The following is a 22,467-nucleotide window of genomic DNA, read 5'->3' as shown; positions in this document are numbered from 1 at the left end:
TGTATGGTATATAGGTATACCAATAGAATAATACATACAAACAGACCGGTATAGGGGTAAGGCCACTCCTGCATTCAATGATCGACGTATTCGATTAAAAGTATTTCATCACTAATTGACTTCATGGAATTTGCTAGAAGACATTAGTGGTATGTAAACGGACATTTATCAGTTTGACGCCATGTAATACATAGACATATACGTAAATGACCTTCCAAGGAAATGTGCAATATTATTCCCCTAACAACTTTACTAATTCAATAACTACAATCTAGTGTTCTAAATAGAAACCTATATGTATAAGTTTCTTATATTTTCTTGATCTTATTCTTTAAAACTGATACAACGTAACGCATTGCTTTTTAAACAGACACCTTCATTCGAACAACAACTACCATACCATGACCCTTACATACACCTTTATGAATAAAAACATTAAAAATCAAAATTTTGCACCAAGTCGGCAATTTTAATTTTAAATGAATAACAACAGGACACTTTGACGTCATAGAATTGATTAAAAACATAACGAACCTTTAGGGCATGAGGCGGTTATTTTCGTAAAGTGATATGCAAACGATTTACATTTTTTCGAAATACACGCAGTTCTATAAACTTTGTGTTTTTCACATCAAGTCCCTCTTTGAGCCTGTTTACACGATCCGTTCTTTTTAGATTTCCTTTTTAGATTCGGTACGAATGGGCCGGTGCGGAGTGATGCCACGGCCTCACCGAAAACCGACGTGAAACAACGCTTGCGTTGTGTTTCGTTGTATGAGTTCCCTATTTCCTAATCCCCGATTCCCCAACAACCCTTAAATACGTAACCCCGAAAATGTCGGCAACGCACTTGTAACGACTCTATTGTTTCAGTGTCCATGGGCAGCGGCGTTTGCTTACCATCAGATGATACGTCTGGTCGCTTTTAACGGCGCGTACTATAAAAAAATACAATACATGGGTGATTCTTCAAAAAAAGTCACAAAAAGTTAACGGCGTCATTATCCTCACCCAAAAGTTAACAATTCTGGCGATTGAAACACAAAATTTGGTTTCAATAAATTAAGCTGTGACACTGCTCTCAACCAATCAAATATAAATAAGGATGACAATAAGCTACCATGATGCTTAATAACGCGGGAGAATAATGATTTGTTAAATAAAAGTTAAAGTTTTTTGAAGAATCACCCACATATCAAAGTACTTACCGGTTCCTGCACTACCTCGGTGGGTTCCTGTATTTTCGGGCCCTGGAAGGGGTCCTTGGTTAGGGTATCCCGGCTTCTGCCAGCAAAGGTCTTTGGTGGTCGTGGTGGAACGGGTGGTCCTGGAATTGTTGTATAACATTAGTTTTGACGACTGGCTCCTTGATGCGGAGATCCCTTATTCAAGGTATTATCATTTGGTCTGAGAGACTTCAGAAATTCTCAGCACGAAGCCTTAAACTATATTGAAAAGAGAAGTTTGAAATAACTTTACCACACTATTATAACAAAATTAAATCAACTACGATGGACTAAAGTTAATATACAGATATGAAAATAAAATGCATTCCAGTCACTAGAACTAAAATAAGTCAGGACAAAGGATCGATAATTAAGTAAGCCTTTATAATTATCTTGGAGAAACAATACAACATAATTTATCATGAAATTATTATCAATATAAAAAAAGATATTGATATCACTATGGAACTTGACTCACCTTCCTCAGGCCCATTCTTTTTCGGTGCTAAGGACAATTTTGTAAACGTTTTCGTCACAGACCAGTCTGCTAAAAGAAAAATAATATGACATTATAGAGCCCTTACTTAACATATCGTAACATCTGTTTCATTTAGTCTTTTCCCAAGAATATTGACATTAGTATACTAGTATGCTATTGACAGACTATAATCTGTCAGAAGGTCGTTATAGAACTGGTTCAGTTCTATAAGGGTCAATTCACACGTACCACAACCACACCACGTCGCAGCGACATAATGTGGTCAAGCTGTGGTTACGTGTGAATAGTGCCGCAGCGGCTTTTTGCAGTTGCGTTGTGGTACCGACAAAATGTCGATGTGGTTGCGTTGTCGCTGTTGTTGCGACGTGGTAACCACACGTGGTCATCTGCAGTTATACTCCAACTTTAGTAGAGGTAACACGGCTTGACTGAACGTAGTCATGGAGGAAAGATTGTTGTTCCTATCCTTCGCGAAAGCGAAGCGTGGCGATGTGGCCGCGGTGCAGCTGCTGCGCGGCGGCGTTGCCGCCACGATGTGTTTGTATTACACAGGTGGTCGATGACAACGTCTAATGTGGTACGTGTAAAATGTAATATTCATTTTCAATACAAAATATACGCCCGACCACATGGCGTGGTTGTGGTGTGGTTGTGGCTGTGGTGTGGTTGTGGTACGTGTGAATTGACCCTTACGACCTTCATGTTTAGACCTCTACTTGCAACTTGCCACTTAGCAACTCTATCGTATTTTGTATACATTGTCTATAAATTATGTTTAAAAACAAATGCCATAACTATTTAGGCTCGGAAGTAAAGGCTCGAATAATGTATTAAAAATAAAGATTACTACTGGACTAAATAATATAAATCAAGAAAGGGATGATACACAACTTAGTTAAGAACTAACATGTAAGCCTGGGTACAAAGTACAAACTCTAAAAAATAGGTAAAATGAGCTACCGTAACATACAGGGTATAAACAAAACGCTCCCGAAAAGCTCAACATTTTTTTTATGTTCTTATAAATTTAATCGTTTAAGTTTCCGTTGTTATTCATGCAACATCACTCTTAAGCAGTTGATTACATCTATAAATACATAAAATAAACATCATACCTTATTTTTTTCAAAAGTCAAAGTCAAAATTATTTATTTCAGGAAGACACTTTTGAACGTCAAACCAAATATAATAATATTAATAACGTCTGTCTGTCGGTCAGTCCTCTAGTGAAGCTATTTGATAATAAAACTCGCTATATTTATCATCATCTGTTTAGTGCGTTCAGTTTACACTCTGTATTATTAACTCTAGAAGTCCATCTAGACTTCTAGAGTCATCTGACTAGGATAACAAAAAACAACTTACGTAAATTCTGATGACTGGCATGCAAGGAGCCGTCATCGTCTTCACTCAGATTGCTGTCGTTCTCGGAGAGCTCAGCATTCACCCTGATTTGAGGGTGACTGGTGTACTGGTGACCGTCGCCTCGGGTGTTAACTATTATGTTCCGCTCCTCAAATGTAAAGTGACGTTGTTCATCCTGTAACGTCACAATATAAACTTACGACTGGTAACGCGCTGAAGTTTTTATTTGCACATGAAGGTATGTTCATCTACGGCCATGTGCAAATATAATAGAATTTGAATCATCTGTGATAAAAATATTTATAAGTATAACCGCCCAAATGTACTTGTCTCTGAAAATTTACCGAAGAACTCCCAGTAAAGAGTATACAACTCAGAAAAGCTCTGTTTGAAAAACAATGTCTCTAATCAATCACGATAATATTCAACATCACGCCTTTTATCTCCGAAGAGGTAGGCAGAAGTGCACCCGCACACTGAGTCACGTTACGTGCCATGCCAGCTCAATGTACACCCACCTTTCACCATTTGTGTTATAAGTCCCATGTAATAGGGGGTGAGCTTATTGCTATATACTAAGCACAATTCCAAACACCGTGCTTCTACTAAAACATTTTCGAAAAACCGATAGAAGATAGAAGCCCAATAATGCTTTGCCCGATTCGGTAATCCAACCCCTTTGCCGGCAATCGCACTTGCGACCACTCGGCCAACGAAGCAACAATGACGATAAGTACGAACATTATAGATGTATTAGTAACAACAGATTTAAAATCAACTTATAAAGCTTAAAATAGTTGAACTGCACCTAACGAACCTAGATAATACCTAGATAGAGATCTACCTATATCTATAAATAAATAAATATCTCTTACCAACCCAACCCATGATATTTACGTAAAAATCATGATATATAGTCACATTCTCAAAACATCCACCTACACACAGTATTACATTTACTGACAATTGATATGGTCAACTATTAATACAATTCCATGTAAAACCCTCGACAATTATTATTTTCGTTCGGCAATTAGAAATGTTTATTTGATTTTTACCTTCAAATACATAATATCTATACCATACCCGAGGCAAAACCGATAAAACAAGATCATGTATCAATATACAATCTTAATAACGTTCTAATTAGTTACCAAGGTGACCATATACCTGTTTACCACTCATATCTTACATTGTAATATTAATTACAAAATGATTAACTACCTACGCCGTAGATATCAAGGAGATGGATAATGCTAGAACACACAAAAATCTGAAAGCATAACAAGGAAAAATATAACACTAGAAATACTCCATGTCATGATGTCGATCCCATACAAAACACTTGAAATAATAGTATTGGCATTTACGTATAGAACAAAAATCTATTTAATTTGCAATTTCTTGCACTCATTTGCAATAGTTTGAACCTTGAAGCACATCTCTCAGCAATAAGCTACTCAACTTACTCGTTCGTTAAGTTCAATAAACATAAGATACTTCTCATAAGTACATTTTAAAAGGTATTGCATATCATTAAGAACTAACGAGGAGTGCCACCTTTCGTTCTCAGAGCAATTTATTTGCAATAATAATTGCAGAGGCAATCTCTTATTGACTAAAAACCACCCCGGTCCTACTCCTGCTCTTCCCAGCAACACGTTAGATCTTTCGCGGCTCCATATCGATCGGGCATCAGTCCTACTTTGCCCTATATATGATGACCTGATGACTGTTTGAGGCGATCGCGGACCGCGACGCTCGGGTCTGGTTCTGGTTGGGCGGCGAGCTACCCTTGCTCGCCGCCGGAGGCCCCTGCTTACGGAGGCCGGAGATCGTCTCGCGAGCCCCGACGCCCAAAGTGTCTTGTCGTGTCTCTAAGATTCGTTCCCTCCCGCACCCCGTCTCCCCTTTAACTAGCATGACTGCTTCGCAGAAGGAGAAGACGGCATCCTAGTACCCCTCACTCCGCAACATGTCCTGAACAGAATGCCGGATGCGAGAGGTAGCCGTCGCCGACCACATCCCTGAGGACACGGCAGTGCTCAGCCCATGCAGGACACACTGACTTAATGTTGATTCACAAGCCAAAAGAAGCCTACAGTCCACTAGTAAACATAGGCCTCACGAATTAGTCCCAAATTATACAGTGAAAAGTTACCTGACATAAATCTCTATAGGTACAGTTAATGCACGTAATGCCCAAAACAGTGTAAAACCAATAACGTTTATAAATTCAATATAACAGTGCCAATAAAATCCCTAAGGGATTAGTTTCAAATACCGACATAAACTCAATCATTGAAACGCTGCGGTCGTGCATATTAGGGATTTGATATAATTGATTGGACGTGCAGCTACCATTTCCGAGAATTTACTGTAAGTAGACCTTGTATTGTAATGCAACAATAAGCTAATGGAAGCTTTAATAAGGGCACTCTATACTTATTACTTATTCCGAGAAGATTGTCAAAGGGTCTATAAAAATAGTTTAAGTAGTCTGTAGTGCATGGAAAAATTCCTATAATGATCAAAACTGAATTTTATGCAAACCAAGGTAAAACACATTTTAATGAAGCGAGAGTGCTATTGATACATATCATACTACTTTATATGAAAAATTAATCAGAATAAAGGACATTCAATGTCAAGGCATAAAATGTCTCCATCTTCTATGGCATATTCGTGTGTTGATCGCTTTTTGGCATTTTATTAGAACCTCGAGGATTGAGGACAACCCTTTCATTGCATACCTACAAATACCAATACACCTATAATTAACGGTAACAAACAATGTCGAGACTTAAACAGGAGTAGTTAACGCAAAGTTAGATTGCGTGGTAAACGGACAAGCCAACAGATGCAGGTACGAAGTTAAATTGTGAGGCTAGGGAAAAATATGTACTGTAAAATGTATTTAAATATTATAAAAGTGTAAGGAAAGTGGAGCTAAGCTTTAGTTACCGTCCAACCTGTCCGTCGGAGCACTTACAAAGTTACAGCTTACGCAAAGTTCCGATGAAAACACGTCTGAACAATGCAAGCTTTATTTTACCGCGCACTCTTATTTCTCGTACTTAGTTAAATACTACGAAATATAAAATGTTAAGGTAAGTTTTTATTTACAAGGAATTGCATTGTACAATAGAGACATTTGTTAGGTCAGGCCGCATCTCTCAGAAAATTGTGTTAGGAAAATACGATACGTAGAATTCCCGCACTACCTGAGATTGTCTCAAAATCAAATTAATATTCCATTGTTGCACAACTATATTCAACTAATGATGAAAACCGACAAATTAATAAAAAGCAGAAAAATCCTACGTATGTATTTCTACTATGTAAATTAAAAAAAAAATGATTCCGACAAATTGAAAACTTCAACCTTTCGTTTACAGAAACATGATAAAATGCCTGTCTATTTTCATCATTCTCTGCTGAAATTTTACCATTCATTTTCATCGTTTATTTGTATGGGTGCACAGCTCACTCTTGTACTGGATGCAAATCGATAGTCATTGAAAAGTACCTACCGCCTACATATAAACATTTCCAATCGAGTGTCGATCTACGAACTTATAATTGTAAAAATTCATCGTCTTAGTAAGTTCCTAATGTACTGTTACTCTAAGCTTTCCTCTAATGTCCACCTTAAAAGTGAAAAAAAAACTTTACAACACATATAATTCTCCCAAGAGTGTGAAGTTGAATTAAATATTTATATGCACAAACATCAATACTAATTTGTATAACTGAAGGACGGCTTAGCCGATAGCTAGCACTTTATTTTCTTTTGCTGCATTCGTAATCAGGTCAAGGAGAGTACAACATGAGGCCGGACAGCACAGATGAAAATAAAATGCCTTTTTATTAAGGATAAATATGTATATCGGAATCACTACATCGATAGTATCGATAGTGAAATTTGATATACGCATCCAGGATATTTTATCTTTTCAATTTACTATAACATTCGATCCAATTTTTTCGATCGAAATATTGAATCCAATTTTAGATTTTAACATACAAACAAAGAGCAGTCTATATTGACCAAAGTCGTTTAAGTTGTTTGATGTAAATGGATGTAGTGACGTAGGTAACTTAAGTTGCAGATCATCAATAAATCAGTTTACCTTGAAATTAATCAAAGTGCCTACCCCTAAAACATTTTTTAACGAAAATTTACTTATAGCGCGATGCACCACCTAAACTAACCCTTTCTTTTTTTAGGTGTCACATAAGCCGGTACTGAGAGCTACGCTAAGTTAATTTAACTTAGTTCGCAAAGCCAATGCAGTTTTCTATACTCACATAGCTTAATTCGCATAATTTGCCGTCCGCACATAAGTACGGAAAACTGCGTCGGCTACGACTTGACTAAGCTAAAGTAATATACCGTACGGGGAAAAGTCATATGACTTAATTTTAACTACAGATTTGTTATCATCTTACCTTACAATATACCTACAAATAACAATAAATAATAGGTACAATGAGCGAAATAGGCCGAGTAGTTGAGCCAAAAAGTGCATTATTCCTTTCGAGCTAATTTGAATAAGTACTCTTTATAAATACGACATTATAACAGCCGCGCCGCATGTCCGCAACTGCGGTCTAGAAACATAAAACTGATCCCACAGAATTTAATATTTGATTAATATCATTACTTAAATTTTGTTCGAAAACTAAATTTTTTTATATTTCGATTTTCATTGAAATATTTCGTTGTAATTATGCTTCTGTGGACGAATACTACATATAATTTTATTTAAATGATATGAGTGATCTCTATACATACTGTAAAAGCAAAAGACGACTATTTATTACCATCGGATAGAAATGACGTATTTCTCTTAAATCAACGATACGAAAAATCTACTTCGCAATTCAGAAACGTTTTATCATTAAGCCTCACCAAGTGTACCATTTATTGTTTCGTGTCTGACCTCTAAGGTCAAGTTTGTTGTCGTCTTTGAAAATAAAAAATGCAGGAGCAGGGAGTGCATCGATATTGCGCATATACACTCGATTATAAAGGACTACGCAGTTGACAAGGTTCCGAGATTGGTTGTCACGGTCATAAGCCGTTTAGAGTCCTGATTGGTTAATCTCGTAATTTCTTGGGTCACACATACGAAGGTGGCATCTTATGATTTCAGTATTTTTCCACATCCATTATCAATTTGTACCTACTGTTACATAATATTGTAACTTAAAACATAACATTCACCCTTTTGGGATTGGAGTGAACATGCATCAGGCTTATTTCTAGACTCAATAGATTTGAGGCCGGCTTAGAAATATCCCCCTGCACGGAATCGAAATCCCTTAATTTGGGAAATTGAAACTAGGATCAAACAGGATCGGCTGAAGCCTTATAGTACCTAGTATTTAAAGCTGCACAGAAAGTTCTAGAAGTTTGTTTAACAACCATGACATTTCTTTAAAGTAAAAATGTTTACGCCTCATTTCTTTGCACCGGCGCTGGTAGAAAACTCGAGAACATTAATAATATAATAGTCCGTCATCGTCATCATCGATCGGTTTGGCCTGCGCGGTTCTAACTTGACACCCTTCTCTCACGTGCAATATTAAACTTGCAATTACTGCAACTACGAAACCTTCCAACGATTAATATGTAGGTCAAAATAAAATTCCCGATTTTTCCATTACGTAGGTATAACGAATCTAGCTGCAGCCTTGTTTAACTTTTATTTTGTTCAGAAATCGTACAAACGATGAAAAAGCAAAACATCTGTCCTATTTCGTACAAGCGCTTAACTATTTCAATTTGAAAAACGCGTACAAACCATTGCACAGACGAGTTTAGGCAGCGCACAGCTACATTCACAATCATAACTTTTAATTACACGTCCATTTCAAAAATTGAAAATTAATTGTTCTCAATTTTACGTTTTCAGAACTTCCGTGCATTTTCCGCGCGACTTGGTGACAATGTTGCCAATTTTGCATCGGTGGGAGGGGGGAGCCGGTGCAACTCGACAATGTTTTATTATCTGACTATGGAGGGCTGATAATTGTCGACGTATGTGACCGTAATAATATTCAGCCAAGTAGACTTAGACTTTGAGTCAACGCTTACGTAGTCAGAAAAAGATGAGTAACAAACAAAATTCACATATGACGTAAAACAGCGTAAATAAGATAACTTAGCATTCGATTAAAATCGTGTCATGTACATTTGGGATTTTAAATAGCCACTTTGTGGCCATATTTATTTAATGTTATTAATATCGAAATCTAAACAAATTATTTAGTAAGCAATATAACGACTGATTTATCCACGGTCACTGCATATCTTGGTTCCACGAAGCAACACCCGCTCTCGCCCGTCTCAAACCACATTTCTCTGGTACTTCTAGCAAACGGTAACCAATACGACGCGACGCTGAAGTAATCCAACGTACAAATAATTGTCACCGACATTTACCTGACAACAGCTATACGGAGTGACGGGTTAACTACGGAAACGGAAACTATGTCAAGGACTCATGTCTAAAATCTAAGGCTTGTAAAATCTAGAGTCAGCTCTGTTAGTGCTTGTTACCTAAAATCTAGCAATTTTGTATAGAATGTCAGAAACTATTAAGGAAATGTATAAAAACATTGCTGTCTGTAAGAAATGGCGTAGTTCAAAAGAGAAGATTTTTTTTATTAGGGCATGAGTTGAAACAATCATTACCCTTAGTACGAGTTTGCTTTACATTTAAAGTAACCGAAACAAGAGCGCCAACCAATCAGAGAGCCGTACAGGTAACAAAAATCTCGCTCTCCCTCTTACCACTCCCAAGACTAGGTAAGTTACCACTTACTAACTTACTTTTCGAAAACGAATACATTTCCTTTAACACATTATGTACAGTACATATACACAACCTCACCCCTGACATTCGCATGATTACAAATTGAAATGTTATGAAAATGTACAGTTACTTCATTGCATCAACATCCTTTTGAACTGTGTGCATGACGCGTGCATTATTCAAAAAGATACAGATCTTACATGTAAACATCGTAAACTACAATACGCAGATCAAATCTCGAGATTCAAGTGGGGAAGATGCAATAGGTACCCGATAGTAGGTAAACGATAAACGAGTGTAACAATTGCAGCGCAAATAGGGCGCTGGTGTTCTGTGCCTCGGTCTATTTTCAGACACATTTTCTCGATTAACTCGAAGGGGACCTGGACACAATACCAGCACGTTTCACATTCAGCATACGTCAAAGTCAAAGCAATTATTGAACTTACCTGAGCACGAACGCCCGTGATACACTCGGAGATGGGGATGTAGGGGCCCGTGCCGTCGGGGCACTCGCTATTGTCGCTCATGTTGGTGGTGTGGACGCTGCTAGGATCTGTAAAGCGATATTTCAATTATTATTTCATAATGACATATCGCACATTCAATAAATCTGAAATCAAAAGAAAAAAAACTATAAAACTTTTAATCTAAGTAGTCTAAAAGCAAACCATAATACCATACGTGAAAACACGCAAACGCAAAATATTTAGGTATAAAAATAGTAACCGTGTACCTACAAACTTTTGTGAACCTGTTAATCACCCTTATAAATAAACCCTTTAAACATTGACGGTTAGTAAGATCAAGTTTAAATGTTCGAAGACAGAAAAAGACGTTTTATTGTGTCGATGTCAAGATGTCGACTGAGATGGTGGTCACCTCATCAGAAAATATGTACGAAGTCAAAACAAAACTGATATCCTTAGAAATAATAAACCGGCCATGACGACAATAAATCTTAGGTAAAAGTCAAAACAAATAATGTATTAGATATCATAATTCTCAGAGCAATTAGGTGGGTTGTTAATGTGTGGGAGGGAGTCCTTGGTTTACCAGGATTAAAAACATTAGCAGCTTATAGCCTTTGGTAAATACCTACGTATGATATTCAATATTAATTTATAAATGCAGCGGCAAAGTGATTTTAAACTAATTAATTAATGTGGTGCGTTTTTACATCGACTGTAACCGAGCAAGGGGTGGTGGGCGTTTGGACGAAGCCTTTATAAATGCATCATACAGATCTACCCTTGGTCCCCCCAGCTTTTGAAGCGTCGTGTTACATTCCTTTTGTACCTATTTGCAATACCTTAAAACTGAACTATGTATTGAATATGTAGATAGATATTAAGCTTACCAAAATACGTCTGACAATAAAAAAATTACAACCTATTTGCAAAATTAGGCTAAGATACTCTCAGAATAAAGTCCGGTAGCGAATATTTAACGTATAAATGTATAAGTAACTTTTTATTCACTTTTCTACAACTGTTTGGAAGTCAATTAAAACAAATAAGTAAACATAAAAAAACGTGTTTCTATAAAACTTTAACTCTAATAGGGTTTCTTGAAGAAGTTTTCATTGAATGCAGGTTACAAGTTAATCGACCTAGATCTTTTAAGAGGAACCCTTTAAAGTATCGAGGTCGGCTTGCCCTGTAACTGTTACCAAGTATATTTTTAAATGTACCTATTTCTTTAATCAACTGTACCTACGTCATGAATAAAATAATGTACCTAACTGCGGCTATACAGAATGTTGCGTGAAGTCCGGATAGACTATTTGAACCGGGACTTAAGAAAAGTCATTTCGAACAGATTCACCCCAGAGAATATCAGTGCTAATTTTACGATTCTTCCTTTGAGCAACATACCTACACATCATCATATCCTCTTAAGGAGAAGGTTTGAGCATTAATAACCACGCTAGTACAATGCGAGTTGGCGATTTCAAACTTACAAAAGTAGAAATTATAAGTCTAGGTTTCCTCACGATGTTTTCCTTCACCGTTTGTCAGATATGCTTAGAGAGTACATATAACTCGGAAAAAGTCACATTGGTACTTGCCGTCGGTAAGTTTCGAACCTGCACTCTCATGCATTAGAAGCGGGCGTCTTAACCTCCGAGCCAATACGACATACACGAGCAATATAGATTAGGATTAAACTATATTACCAAAAAAATATGGCTTTTAACTGTCAAAAATAGCCAGCTGGCGTTCTCACGGCTAGAAACGTTGAAAATGACCCTATGCCCCAGTTTGATGCAGATTTTCAGTGTCATCTGAATATTTCAGTAACATAAGAAACTACTTTGATCCGCACACCTTTTTGCTTTAAAATTTTTAAATAGAGATTTAGTTAAACTTATTCCTTTGTAGAATATAATATCCCATCAAAAACATCCTGTAAAAAACCCAAGTCTCGCAGCTTTCTACCGTCAAAAGTTGTGAGATCCATGTAATACCAAGTCGGTTAATCTATTTAGTGTCTACTTGAAGGACCTTCTGTCTTAAGTTATTACATAAGTTATTATCATGCCAATATTAAAAATATTTAACGTTTTAAACAAATAGATCGACTTGGACATCGCTTGATTTGATTATTAGTATGTATCACACTACACAGCACGACGGGCCAGCGACCAACAGGAACGAGAGTTTCAATCGCGTGAGGCGCGAGAGACTAAAGAATCTAATATAATATTGTAATATTCATTTTGTTTTCATGCGATGTCCAAGTCGATCTATTTGTTTAAAACGTTAAATATTTTTAATATTGGCATGATAATAACTTATGTAATAACTTAAGACAGAAGGTCCTTCAAGTAGACACTAAATAGATTAACCGACTTGGTATTACATGGATCTCACAACTTTTGACGGTAGAAAGGCTGCGAGACTTGGGTTTTTTACAGGATGTTTTTGATGGGATCTCACTTCTTTTTGTAGAGCCTTTCTTTTTGATACCATCTACTTCTAACGAATTTTGTTAAAGGTCTTATGATATTTTCTTATTTTTATATGTAGTCTTCCTCTCCCTTGCCTCATATGGTAGGTACCTATCTACACCTATTAAATTTATAACCACCACCAACCACCAACTACATAAATAACTTTGTAATCCCATATATTTATATGGGATTACAAAGTTATTGATGCAGTTGGTGTATTTGGAAAACTGGACCGAAATTACAGAATATTTAAGTTTTCCCATGATTAAGACACTAAACTCTATATGTATTCCAAATATGAAGCTTCTAAGTCTGCTAGAAGTGCCTTGGACTTTTGATGATCGGTGAGTCAGTGAGTGACAAAATTTAGAAACTTTAACAAGTTGTCATTCTTAAACTACTGGTTCAAATTGACTGAAATTTTAAATATTCCGTGTTTATACAATGCCGGATTAGTTACTGAAGATTCAGGTTTCTTGCTTTATCCACAACCGAATTATAGGGGGTCGAAAAAGGCCCGAATTGCTTCGAGAAAAGGATGGTACGGCCGTGCCGCTTTTTTTTGCTCGACTTGGCGGGGGCACTGCCGTGCCCCCAGATATGCAATTAGTTCAATAAACGGAAATACAGATTTTAGAGTATTTGTTAAGATTTTTTATTCATCAATTTTATGGACACTGTTCTCGTTGTGTCATTTGACGAATATATGCATCCTTCATAAACAATAATGGTTCAACGTTGCCGCTTCGTTGACAGTTTTCATTGTTTCTAAGTAAGATGCAAGCATTTGTCATTTGTAGGCCGCGTATTGTTTGTGAAGGATGCTTGCATGCGTCAAGTGACCCTACGTGGGCAGTGTCCCTTACATTAATTGTGTAACATAAGTAACACAATCGCTGATGGCCGAATAATTGAAGTAGTCTGAAAATAAATAAAAATCAGCTCATTCGCTTAAAGTATTTGCGCAATAACCATTTAGAATGCATCAGCTTAAAGCAGAACAAAACAGAATAAGATCGCAATTTAGCAATTTTCTCAATTAATTAACCACTTCAGCATATTCGGCCATCAGTTTTTTTTTATAAGAAACATCGAAAGCTGTTTTTTCACATTGCATTATTTTTACCCGACTGCGCCAGAAGGAGGGTTATGTTTTTCGAGAGTATGTATGTATGTATGTATGTATGTATGTATGTATGTATGTATGTATAATTGTTTGGCACGCTCTGCAGCCTAAACGGCTTGATGGATTTTGACTTGAGAGGTGTCGTTAGATTCGTATTAACTGTGAGAGTGACACTGGATATATCAAAATGTTTAAAAAAACAAAATGGCGGATTTTTGGCGCCAAATTCGAATATTGCTCACTCTCTAGCCTAAACGACTAGATGGATTTTGACTTGAGAGGTGTCGTTAGATTTGTATTTACTGTGAGAGTGACACTGGATATATCAAAATGTGTAAAAAAACAAAATGGCGGATTTTTGGCGCCAAATTCGAATATTGCTCACTCTCTAGCCTGAACGACTCGATGGATTTTGGCTTGAGAGGTGTGGTTTGATTCGTATTTACTGTGAGAGTGACACTAGATATATCAAAATATAATAAATAATAAAACTAAAAGAAAATAAAATAAAAAAAGGTAATTTAAAAAACTAAAAAACCCGACTGCGTTTCTTTATAACATGAAAATGAAAAAACCCTAAAACAAGAATACAAGAAAAATTTAAGCAGTCGGGACCCATTCTAGAAAGCCATAATTCTAGAAAACATAATATTTAGAATGGGTCCCGACTGCTTAAATTTTTCTTGTATTCTTGTTTTAGGGTTTTTTCATTTTCATGTTATAAAGAAACGCAGTCGGGTTTTTTAGTTTTTTAAATTATTTGAACCATTCTTTATTAACAGTTGTAAATTAAAAACAAAATATTGAAATATTTCATAACTTGCATTACATAAAAAAACTAACTACTACACGAGACATGATTTAACTAGAACTAACATTCCCAAACTCGGACTGATATTCTTCTATTAAACATTACTTGTTACCTTCTTTTACGACCTGACTTGTCGTTCCTTTCAGAAAACATGTGGTCTGAGACAAAATAAATGTTCCATTAATCAAGAGTCTTGATTTAAAGGCAATAGCGAGTACAGGAGTTGAATTAAAAGTTGTAATAGAATAAATTCATTCGCGGTGATGTTTGATAGTTTGAATGTCGCTTAGCACACGGGTGGCCAACCGATCGATCACGATCGACTTGTCATAGCCCGCTTTAGTTTATTCAATAGTGGCAAAGCAAAGCAATGATTGCTAGTACCTGCATTCATAGCTCAGATATTTCTTTCAGGCAGTTAGTTACAAAGAACATTTACTATTTTTTTTATTAGTGTATTTAAATATAATTGATATTTTGACTGTGGGTCACTTCTGGTTTAGATATATTGATTATTTGACTTATTTTGCAAAAGGTAAGTAATAGAAATGTATCTTACAGTTGCTGAAACAAGCCTTACTAAGTTACATAGTCGCATTTAAAACTTAATGAGTAGGTAGTTAAGTTTGTGGGATAGTTGGCCACCCCTGCGCCAGCGCATTATCTTTGAATAGTTTCTACTATTATGAAATATAAGTTTTTTTTTTAAACCATTTGCTCTACAAGATCCCGTCACTATTATTCTTTTTAACATAATACTTTTAATAGACATTAGTAAATTCTTATTCCCTTTTAAGCGTATTATACTGATGAATATTATTCTGCACAGCAGAAATCTCACCAACGAATTAGTCAATGATATCAAATAATGGCAAGTTAGTCAAGAATTTGTTAATCACATTGCAATATCAAGTATTATGCTTATAAGTTACACCACAACCATGAGATGATGAACAAATGATAAATGACATACCAATGACATTATTATGTCTGGAAGCACCAGCGGGAACATCAAGTGTAGCACGAAGACCACAGACTCGGCAAATGGCATCCACCCACTTCTCCATCTCTGCTTCACAATCAGCTTCTAAGTGATATGTTCTTCGCTGAGTTTGTATTGTGAAGACAGATCCTCGGATACTAGGGTTGAACGGAGCCTGTCCGTGCCGTTCCATATGAAGACCAGCATCAACCTATTATTACAAATTACATTTAACTACAATCCTACCTTGCCCAGTTAGCCTGTGTTATTGGCGGGATAGGGACTATCTGAAAAAGAATCTAACAATCTAAAATTGTACTAAAAGAATCTACAATTGATATCCGTTACAGCTCACACGGAAGCAATTTTACAATTACACTAAGGAAAAATAAATAAAAATAACATTTTATACCAACCTTGTCCTAACTAACAAGCTGTTATGTAGCACTAATACAGTATGTAATAATTTATATGTAGTATGTAGTCAGAATAATAATAGTAATACACCACAATACCTAATGTGTAGTTTCATCATAAATTATTAGATTTTTGCAATAATTGAACATTGGGATATGTTATAAAGGTCCCTATAAATAATAAATAAGCTTGAAAATGTCTCTCGACCTATTACTATTACGGAAATGTCTCTTCTCATAAACTAAAGTCTTAAGACTAGTACATATAACCATCATAACTGTGTAAATAGACTTTTACATACATGCAACTTATGATTGAGAACTGAGTGTCCAAACGGCCAAAACTACACTAACATGTTTGGTGTAATCTTTTTCTTTTAATCTATACTTATAATAAATCTGTAGAGAGGTCAATTCTGTACATGAAATATATTTCCAAAATAACTATCAGCGGGTGATTAGTGATCGATACTGATGCCAAAAATGCAATCAGAAAATTTTTTGTCTGTCTGTCTGTCTGTCTGTCTGTCTGTCTGTCTGTCTGTCTGTATGTTCTTTATAGAAACAAAAACCACTCGACAGATTTCAACGAAACTTGGTACAATTGTTCTTCATACTCCTGGGCAGGTTATAGTATACTTTTCATCACGCTACGATCAATAGGAGCAGAGCAGTGAAGGGAAATGTTGGGAAAACAGGAGAACTTACTCCATTTTTTAAGCTTCCGTCGCGTGTGCAGCCTTAATGGTTAAAGCTACACAGAAATAATGTATGACGGAAATGTTCTCCTTAAAATTGTTTAAAAAATATTCCACGACAGCAAATGTCTATCTTTTATGGTTGACTCACAATAACACATATAACTCCCGATAGCTTAGCATTTCGGAGCTTTCTGATTATATTTGTCTACTCTTACGTTTATAACACTCTCATTCATCCCTATTAAAAAAATGTTAACATTATTACCTACCTATTTAATAAAAAAAATCATAGAAATCGGTACAGAAACACCAAAGATATACATGAATTACGCTAATAAGCCATCGTGCGTGAATACTGAATCATGCAATAAGGATTATTTTTGTGTAAAGACGGCGGATCCAAATGCGAACTGCATACAATATTTGGCTGTTGGTGCGAGTAGACGTTAGAAATAAAACATCCACGCGAAGACCGACATCCGCGCGGACGGAGTCGCTGGCGAAAGCTAGTACCAAATATGTATGTAATTGATATATGCCACATTTATTTCTTCAGAACTGATACAAATAACAGGCGAAACTATTTTTATTCAGTTACTTAATTTTTTTTACTACTTTAACTTTTTAAATGCACAGTTTAGTATTAGACAGGGATTCTAAAAACACTGTGTGTTGGTACCTACATAACACAGGCATAACTCATGAGGTAAAGGAAAAGTTTTAATATTAAGGGGAAACTAAATGTCAATTGAACACAAAAGGATATTATTTGAAACAAACACTGTTTTAAATTAAGGTGTTAATGAGTCATAAGCGAGAAAAATGTTACAAGTATTATTAGCAAAAATCTAAATAAAATAATTATGTATTAATATATTTACCAATCACCAATACGAGTACAACAGTTCTGCACCAAATTCAGTTATTTTATGAAGCAAGAGATTAGTTGAATATAGCTTTAGAATGATAAATTTATTGCCTACTTGAAAATTATTATTAATTTTGCTCTCGAAACAGAAATAGTATGACTAACCTAGTTACTGATAACTGCCTATTTGGACACTTGCAGTGGTACATGTACTGACTTGCATGTTTTGAGAGACATCAGCAAAATGATTATCAAGAACATTAACAATAACATATTATGCTGCAATGCAAGCTTAGCATAATTACAAAGGAGAGGGTGCTGAATCATTCTTAGCACTGTGGGAACTCATCTCTAGGTTATCCCATCCCGTTGAAGACTATCCATATCATCAAATTAAGCAGAAAGCATATTCAAGTTTTTATCAGCAAACTGATATCTTTGTGGGAAATAGTTATCTTTTATTTATTTATTTATTGAATATAAGATTCTAATTTCAGTCATTATATTTGTGACAGACCTTAATATTCATCAAGATACCTAAATTAAAAAAATTGAAGGTAGATATTACAAAAAAAAAAAAAATTTAAAATTATTTTAGTCTCTCATTGCATTGTTTTATGAATTTTTTTAGGGTAAACAAACATTTTTTTTTTCTTATTAGATTATGATGAGATTGTAATTATAAATGGTTCATTGTTATGGTACCCAGGTTATGGTTAATTTATACTTTATTTCCCAAGCATTTACTACTGTATTTTGTAATTTAGAACTACAACTAATATCACCAGTGACTAAACAAGGCCTCTGAGTCTGTTTTAGTGTGTTTTCTAAGCGTTGGTTAGGTAATGCCGAACTCATCCACTTTTATTTCAAAGTTGACATGTCTAACTACTATAATGCAGCCTATTAGCAAACTAAACATTATTTACCATTAGTTTCTACATTCCAAATGTATCTCATACAGCCACAAGTAACCAAACACACTTCAATCTTATTCACTGACAGTTTGGTTACTTTTTCACAACACAAAATATTATGATTTTAAGCACATTACTACTGTGTTTTTTTCATCTTACTGAACTTTCATACATTAGGCACTGATTAGTTAGTAAAAACAAAGCCAGTTAGTACAATTTCTATCAGTTATAAACCTCTAAATCCACTTGTGACTTTCTACTGTAATACTTTGTTAAAGATAACAATATAAATAGATATTTACATTCACTTTTATGCACTTACTTGTTCACAAAGGTCCAGATCGATTGTGCCCTTGAGTCGACGGCAGTTCCGATCCGCATAGTAATCTAAAAAATACTGGCCAGGGAGCTCGCCAGACTGCCGCAAGGCAAACCAGCGTCTGCGCCATCTCTGTAGTACAAAAACTAAACTAAACAAATTGCTCAGGTTACCTCTTGCAAATAGCTACTTATACAAATCTCCAGCTGGGAGTTTATCTCAGCGTGTTTAGTCCAACTCGATATTCACTTACTCTGTCAACAAAAGCAAAATGCCAAGCTAAAGTTGAGCTCACCGTTCGCCAAATACGCCTGTTTGGTGGAGACTTTGTTAACCACCCCTCAAAAACTATATTTCTTGACATTATTTTTAATATTGATAGCTTGACAATGAAACTATAATGAGTCACATATTAGCAATGTTTTGAGATTGTGAAGTTTGTACATTCAGAAACGATAAACGTTTACCATACCACGGGCACTATTATTTTTCTATTTTTTTCGATAGGACCTTAGTGTTGCAAGCACACTTTTTCCACAGAAAGAGAATGTTTTGTTCTTTTTAATCGCCTAAAATTAAACATTTTGTTAAAGCTAAAGCTTTTTTGTCAGAAACGTGTAAGATTTTTATTATTTAATTTAGCCAAGATTGCTAAACAATTTTTACAATTTCTCTGCTTATCGAAAGTACCCAAAAAGGCAGCATAGTGTTTAGTTGGTGTTTAGATCAGTGGTTCGCAAAGTTGTCTGGACTACGACATATCTAAATCAAATTACCAAACTCAGGATCCACTATTAGAAAATAAATAGGTTACCAAAATGTAAAGTAAGATTCAGAACGGTTGGTTAGTGTGCCGTTCTATAGACAAGGCAAACAAAAAATTTGGAAACCCTGGTTTAGATATTTCAAGCATTAAAATTCTAACCATTTTATTAATACCTACGACTGAAAAATTTCTGTCCTAGAGTGGTGTTGCTTTAAACTACTTTATAAATAAATAATAATAACAACAACGCATAGCAAATTAAATTTTGATTAACACCTCACTGACGAGGCTGAATGCATGAGAAATAGGTGGGGGCTGGTGTTGCTCGTTTCTAAATTATCTGTAAATAAAGAAATGTAGGGTGCGTCACTACTGTCTGTGTTCTTAGCATTTACCTTACCTATGTAGCCACGATGTCACGGAATTCCCCGACATGTCACAATTATATTGTATTTTGTAGAAATTAATAGAGTTTACTTACATCCAAATCTTCGCAATTTTCACACGCATTATTGTCACCGTAATTCACCAAAAAGCGGTCACCAAAAATTCGTATGTAATCAAAATAATTTTGAATCAAAGAGTAGATAACAGTTTTATCGTGAACTAACTTCCAAAAGCGGCTTCGCCCGCGTTCCCGTGGAGTACGAAGTATTCTATGTGTTATTCCAAACTATAATCTACCCCTTTTCCAAATTTCAACCCAATCCCTTTTTTAGTCGTATTGACATGATTGAGTAACAAACCAATGTTTATTTTATTAAATCCTCATATAAAACCGTCTCATCAACCCGCTCATCGCAATAACTGCTGTCCCCATTAGGGCACCTTACCATCTACGTTAACGCTGTTTTGGTAAAAATAGTTTGTTATAATATGCTGCTAAGGTAAGCGTTCACAGGCCCGCATCGTACACATCGGCCCGCATCGTACGCATCGGACGCATCGGCCCGCATCGTTCACATCGGATGCATCGCACGCAACAGATAATAGTTTGCCTTGTATAGAAAGTCATACAACTGCGTTCGCTAATCCGCATCGATCGGATCAATCACTGGCAATGCCTAAATGCGATGCGTACCGATGACGTCATAAGGAATGCCGATACCAAAATCCGAGTAAACGAGACATTGGTAATCCGATTGCTCCAATACTCGCGTCGGCTATCCGAACCCTGCCAAACAGCGGACGCAGTCAATCCTGATGGGATCCGTCCGATACGTGCAATGTATACGATGCGGGCCTGTGGACGCTTACCATATAGAGGTGGCCACATAAGAGCGTATCCGTCACCACTCTTGACAGAATAATCACAATCACCAACACTATTTTTAGTAGAATTCCAGGATATCAGGATCAGCAAATACAAAACTAATTATTGAAAGGAGGGATTACTCAATATCCGACACACTCTCTATTTGGGTGTGGCAATGGATGTCCGGAACATTCTAACCACGCCTGCGCAGTACCCGAAACGATGGGGTGTGGCATCGGGTGCCTGCTGAAATTCCTAAATGCATAGACTGACTCCATTTCGTTCCACTACAAGATCATTCTCATTTAGGGGATTATCCCTCATCACATCATTACCAAAGATAGGCTATTAATGTAAAAAATAATCTTAATTATGGAATTCTGATTTTTCTGGCCAGATCAAGGCAAGCGTCTACGCCGTTTAACAGGTTTCTTGAATAATTCAGGAACTGATTTAACCAACCCTTTACATTATGTGATTCGCCTTGTGATGGTGTCAATGCCAAGGGTGATAATCTTTTTCGTCAAAGAGGAGCTCAAGGTCAAGCGGTCTCACGGGCTATTATCAATTATTGATACAATTTATCATATAAATTTTGTAACTGAGGATAAAATAAATAAACAGGCCACTCCATCACGAATCTTTTGAGTTCCAGATCCTCCATTTAATGAAGATCTACCTACCATTTCAAATAAATATTCCCGAGACTATAAATAGAATATAAGAAAGTTTAAAAATCACTCAGTAAGAAAATTATTTACTGCGCATTAAAGTACTCTGAAAAAAAATCACGCGTATATTAAATCATTGCGTTAAAAATAAAAAAAGCATATTTTATCAAACTCACAACAAAGCAACTCCCCTTTTTTTTCCTCAGCCAACCGCTTTTTATTATCTTTCTTCTCATGTTCCTTCCTCTGCTTCATCATCTTTCTAACACACTTTAATAATATTTCCAAATTATATCAATATTCACAGGGTTGCAACAAGATACCGCAAGTCGCACTGCCGCTGCAAAAACTGTTTTTAAACTGATACTACCGTTTCGTTTCTCGATAGGAAGATAAGTCTGTGTTGTAAGCAAAAAAAAATATTATTAAGTATCGATGTTTTAGTCGATTATTTGTTTTCTGTTACATCAATTTGAAAGTTACTATTTATAAAGGTTTGACACCTTATCTTCGTTTCGTCAGTATTGATTCATAATAATCATTCTTATCAATTTAGAATAAACGTAGAATAATCACAAAAGTTTAACAAATGATCCTTCGACTCTAAAATTATTTTTATTATTTTTGTTGAAATTAGTAATTACAAACCCAAGACGTTATTATACCTATTTCTCTATAAATAATTACAGCAAAATTACTCGGATTGGATGATAAAATCGATTAATGTAATTTAGTTAATTAGTTATAACATAAACAAGTTTTGAG

The 22,467-nt window shown here is 35.7% G+C and overlaps 1 protein-coding gene across 12 annotated transcripts in view; it reads right to left on the bottom strand.

The window, feature by feature from the left end:
- LOC118261739 (uncharacterized) overlaps positions 1–22,064 on the bottom strand; it is a 30,071-nt gene extending 8,007 nt beyond the window's left edge. Inside the window, exons 1-7 of one of the 12 annotated variants that reach the window (XM_035572713.2) lie at positions 21,879–22,037; positions 19,014–19,142; positions 15,781–16,000; positions 10,364–10,470; positions 3,091–3,265; positions 1,705–1,773; positions 1,209–1,327 (exon numbers count right to left, since the gene is read on the bottom strand). In XM_035572713.2, the coding sequence (XP_035428606.2) occupies positions 1,209–1,327; positions 1,705–1,773; positions 3,091–3,265; positions 10,364–10,470; positions 15,781–16,000; positions 19,014–19,142; positions 21,879–21,938 (879 nt within the window). In that variant the 5' untranslated portion in view covers positions 21,939–22,037. Of the gene's footprint in view, positions 1–1,208; positions 1,328–1,704; positions 1,774–3,090; positions 3,266–10,363; positions 10,471–14,919; positions 14,966–15,780; positions 16,001–17,787; positions 18,251–19,013; positions 19,143–19,263; positions 20,528–21,878 lie in introns of those variants that run through there. The other 11 variants (XM_035572690.2, XM_035572698.2, XM_035572707.2 and 8 more) reach the window with 11 other exon arrangements.
- Between the last annotated feature and the right edge of the window lie 403 nt (positions 22,065–22,467).

This window comes from Spodoptera frugiperda, chromosome 25 (genome assembly GCF_023101765.2).
Source record: "Spodoptera frugiperda isolate SF20-4 chromosome 25, AGI-APGP_CSIRO_Sfru_2.0, whole genome shotgun sequence".
NCBI lineage: Eukaryota > Metazoa > Arthropoda > Insecta > Lepidoptera > Noctuidae > Spodoptera > Spodoptera frugiperda.
The sequence above is the reverse complement of the archived record's forward strand: the minus strand, read 5'-3'. Positions and strand labels throughout refer to the sequence as shown.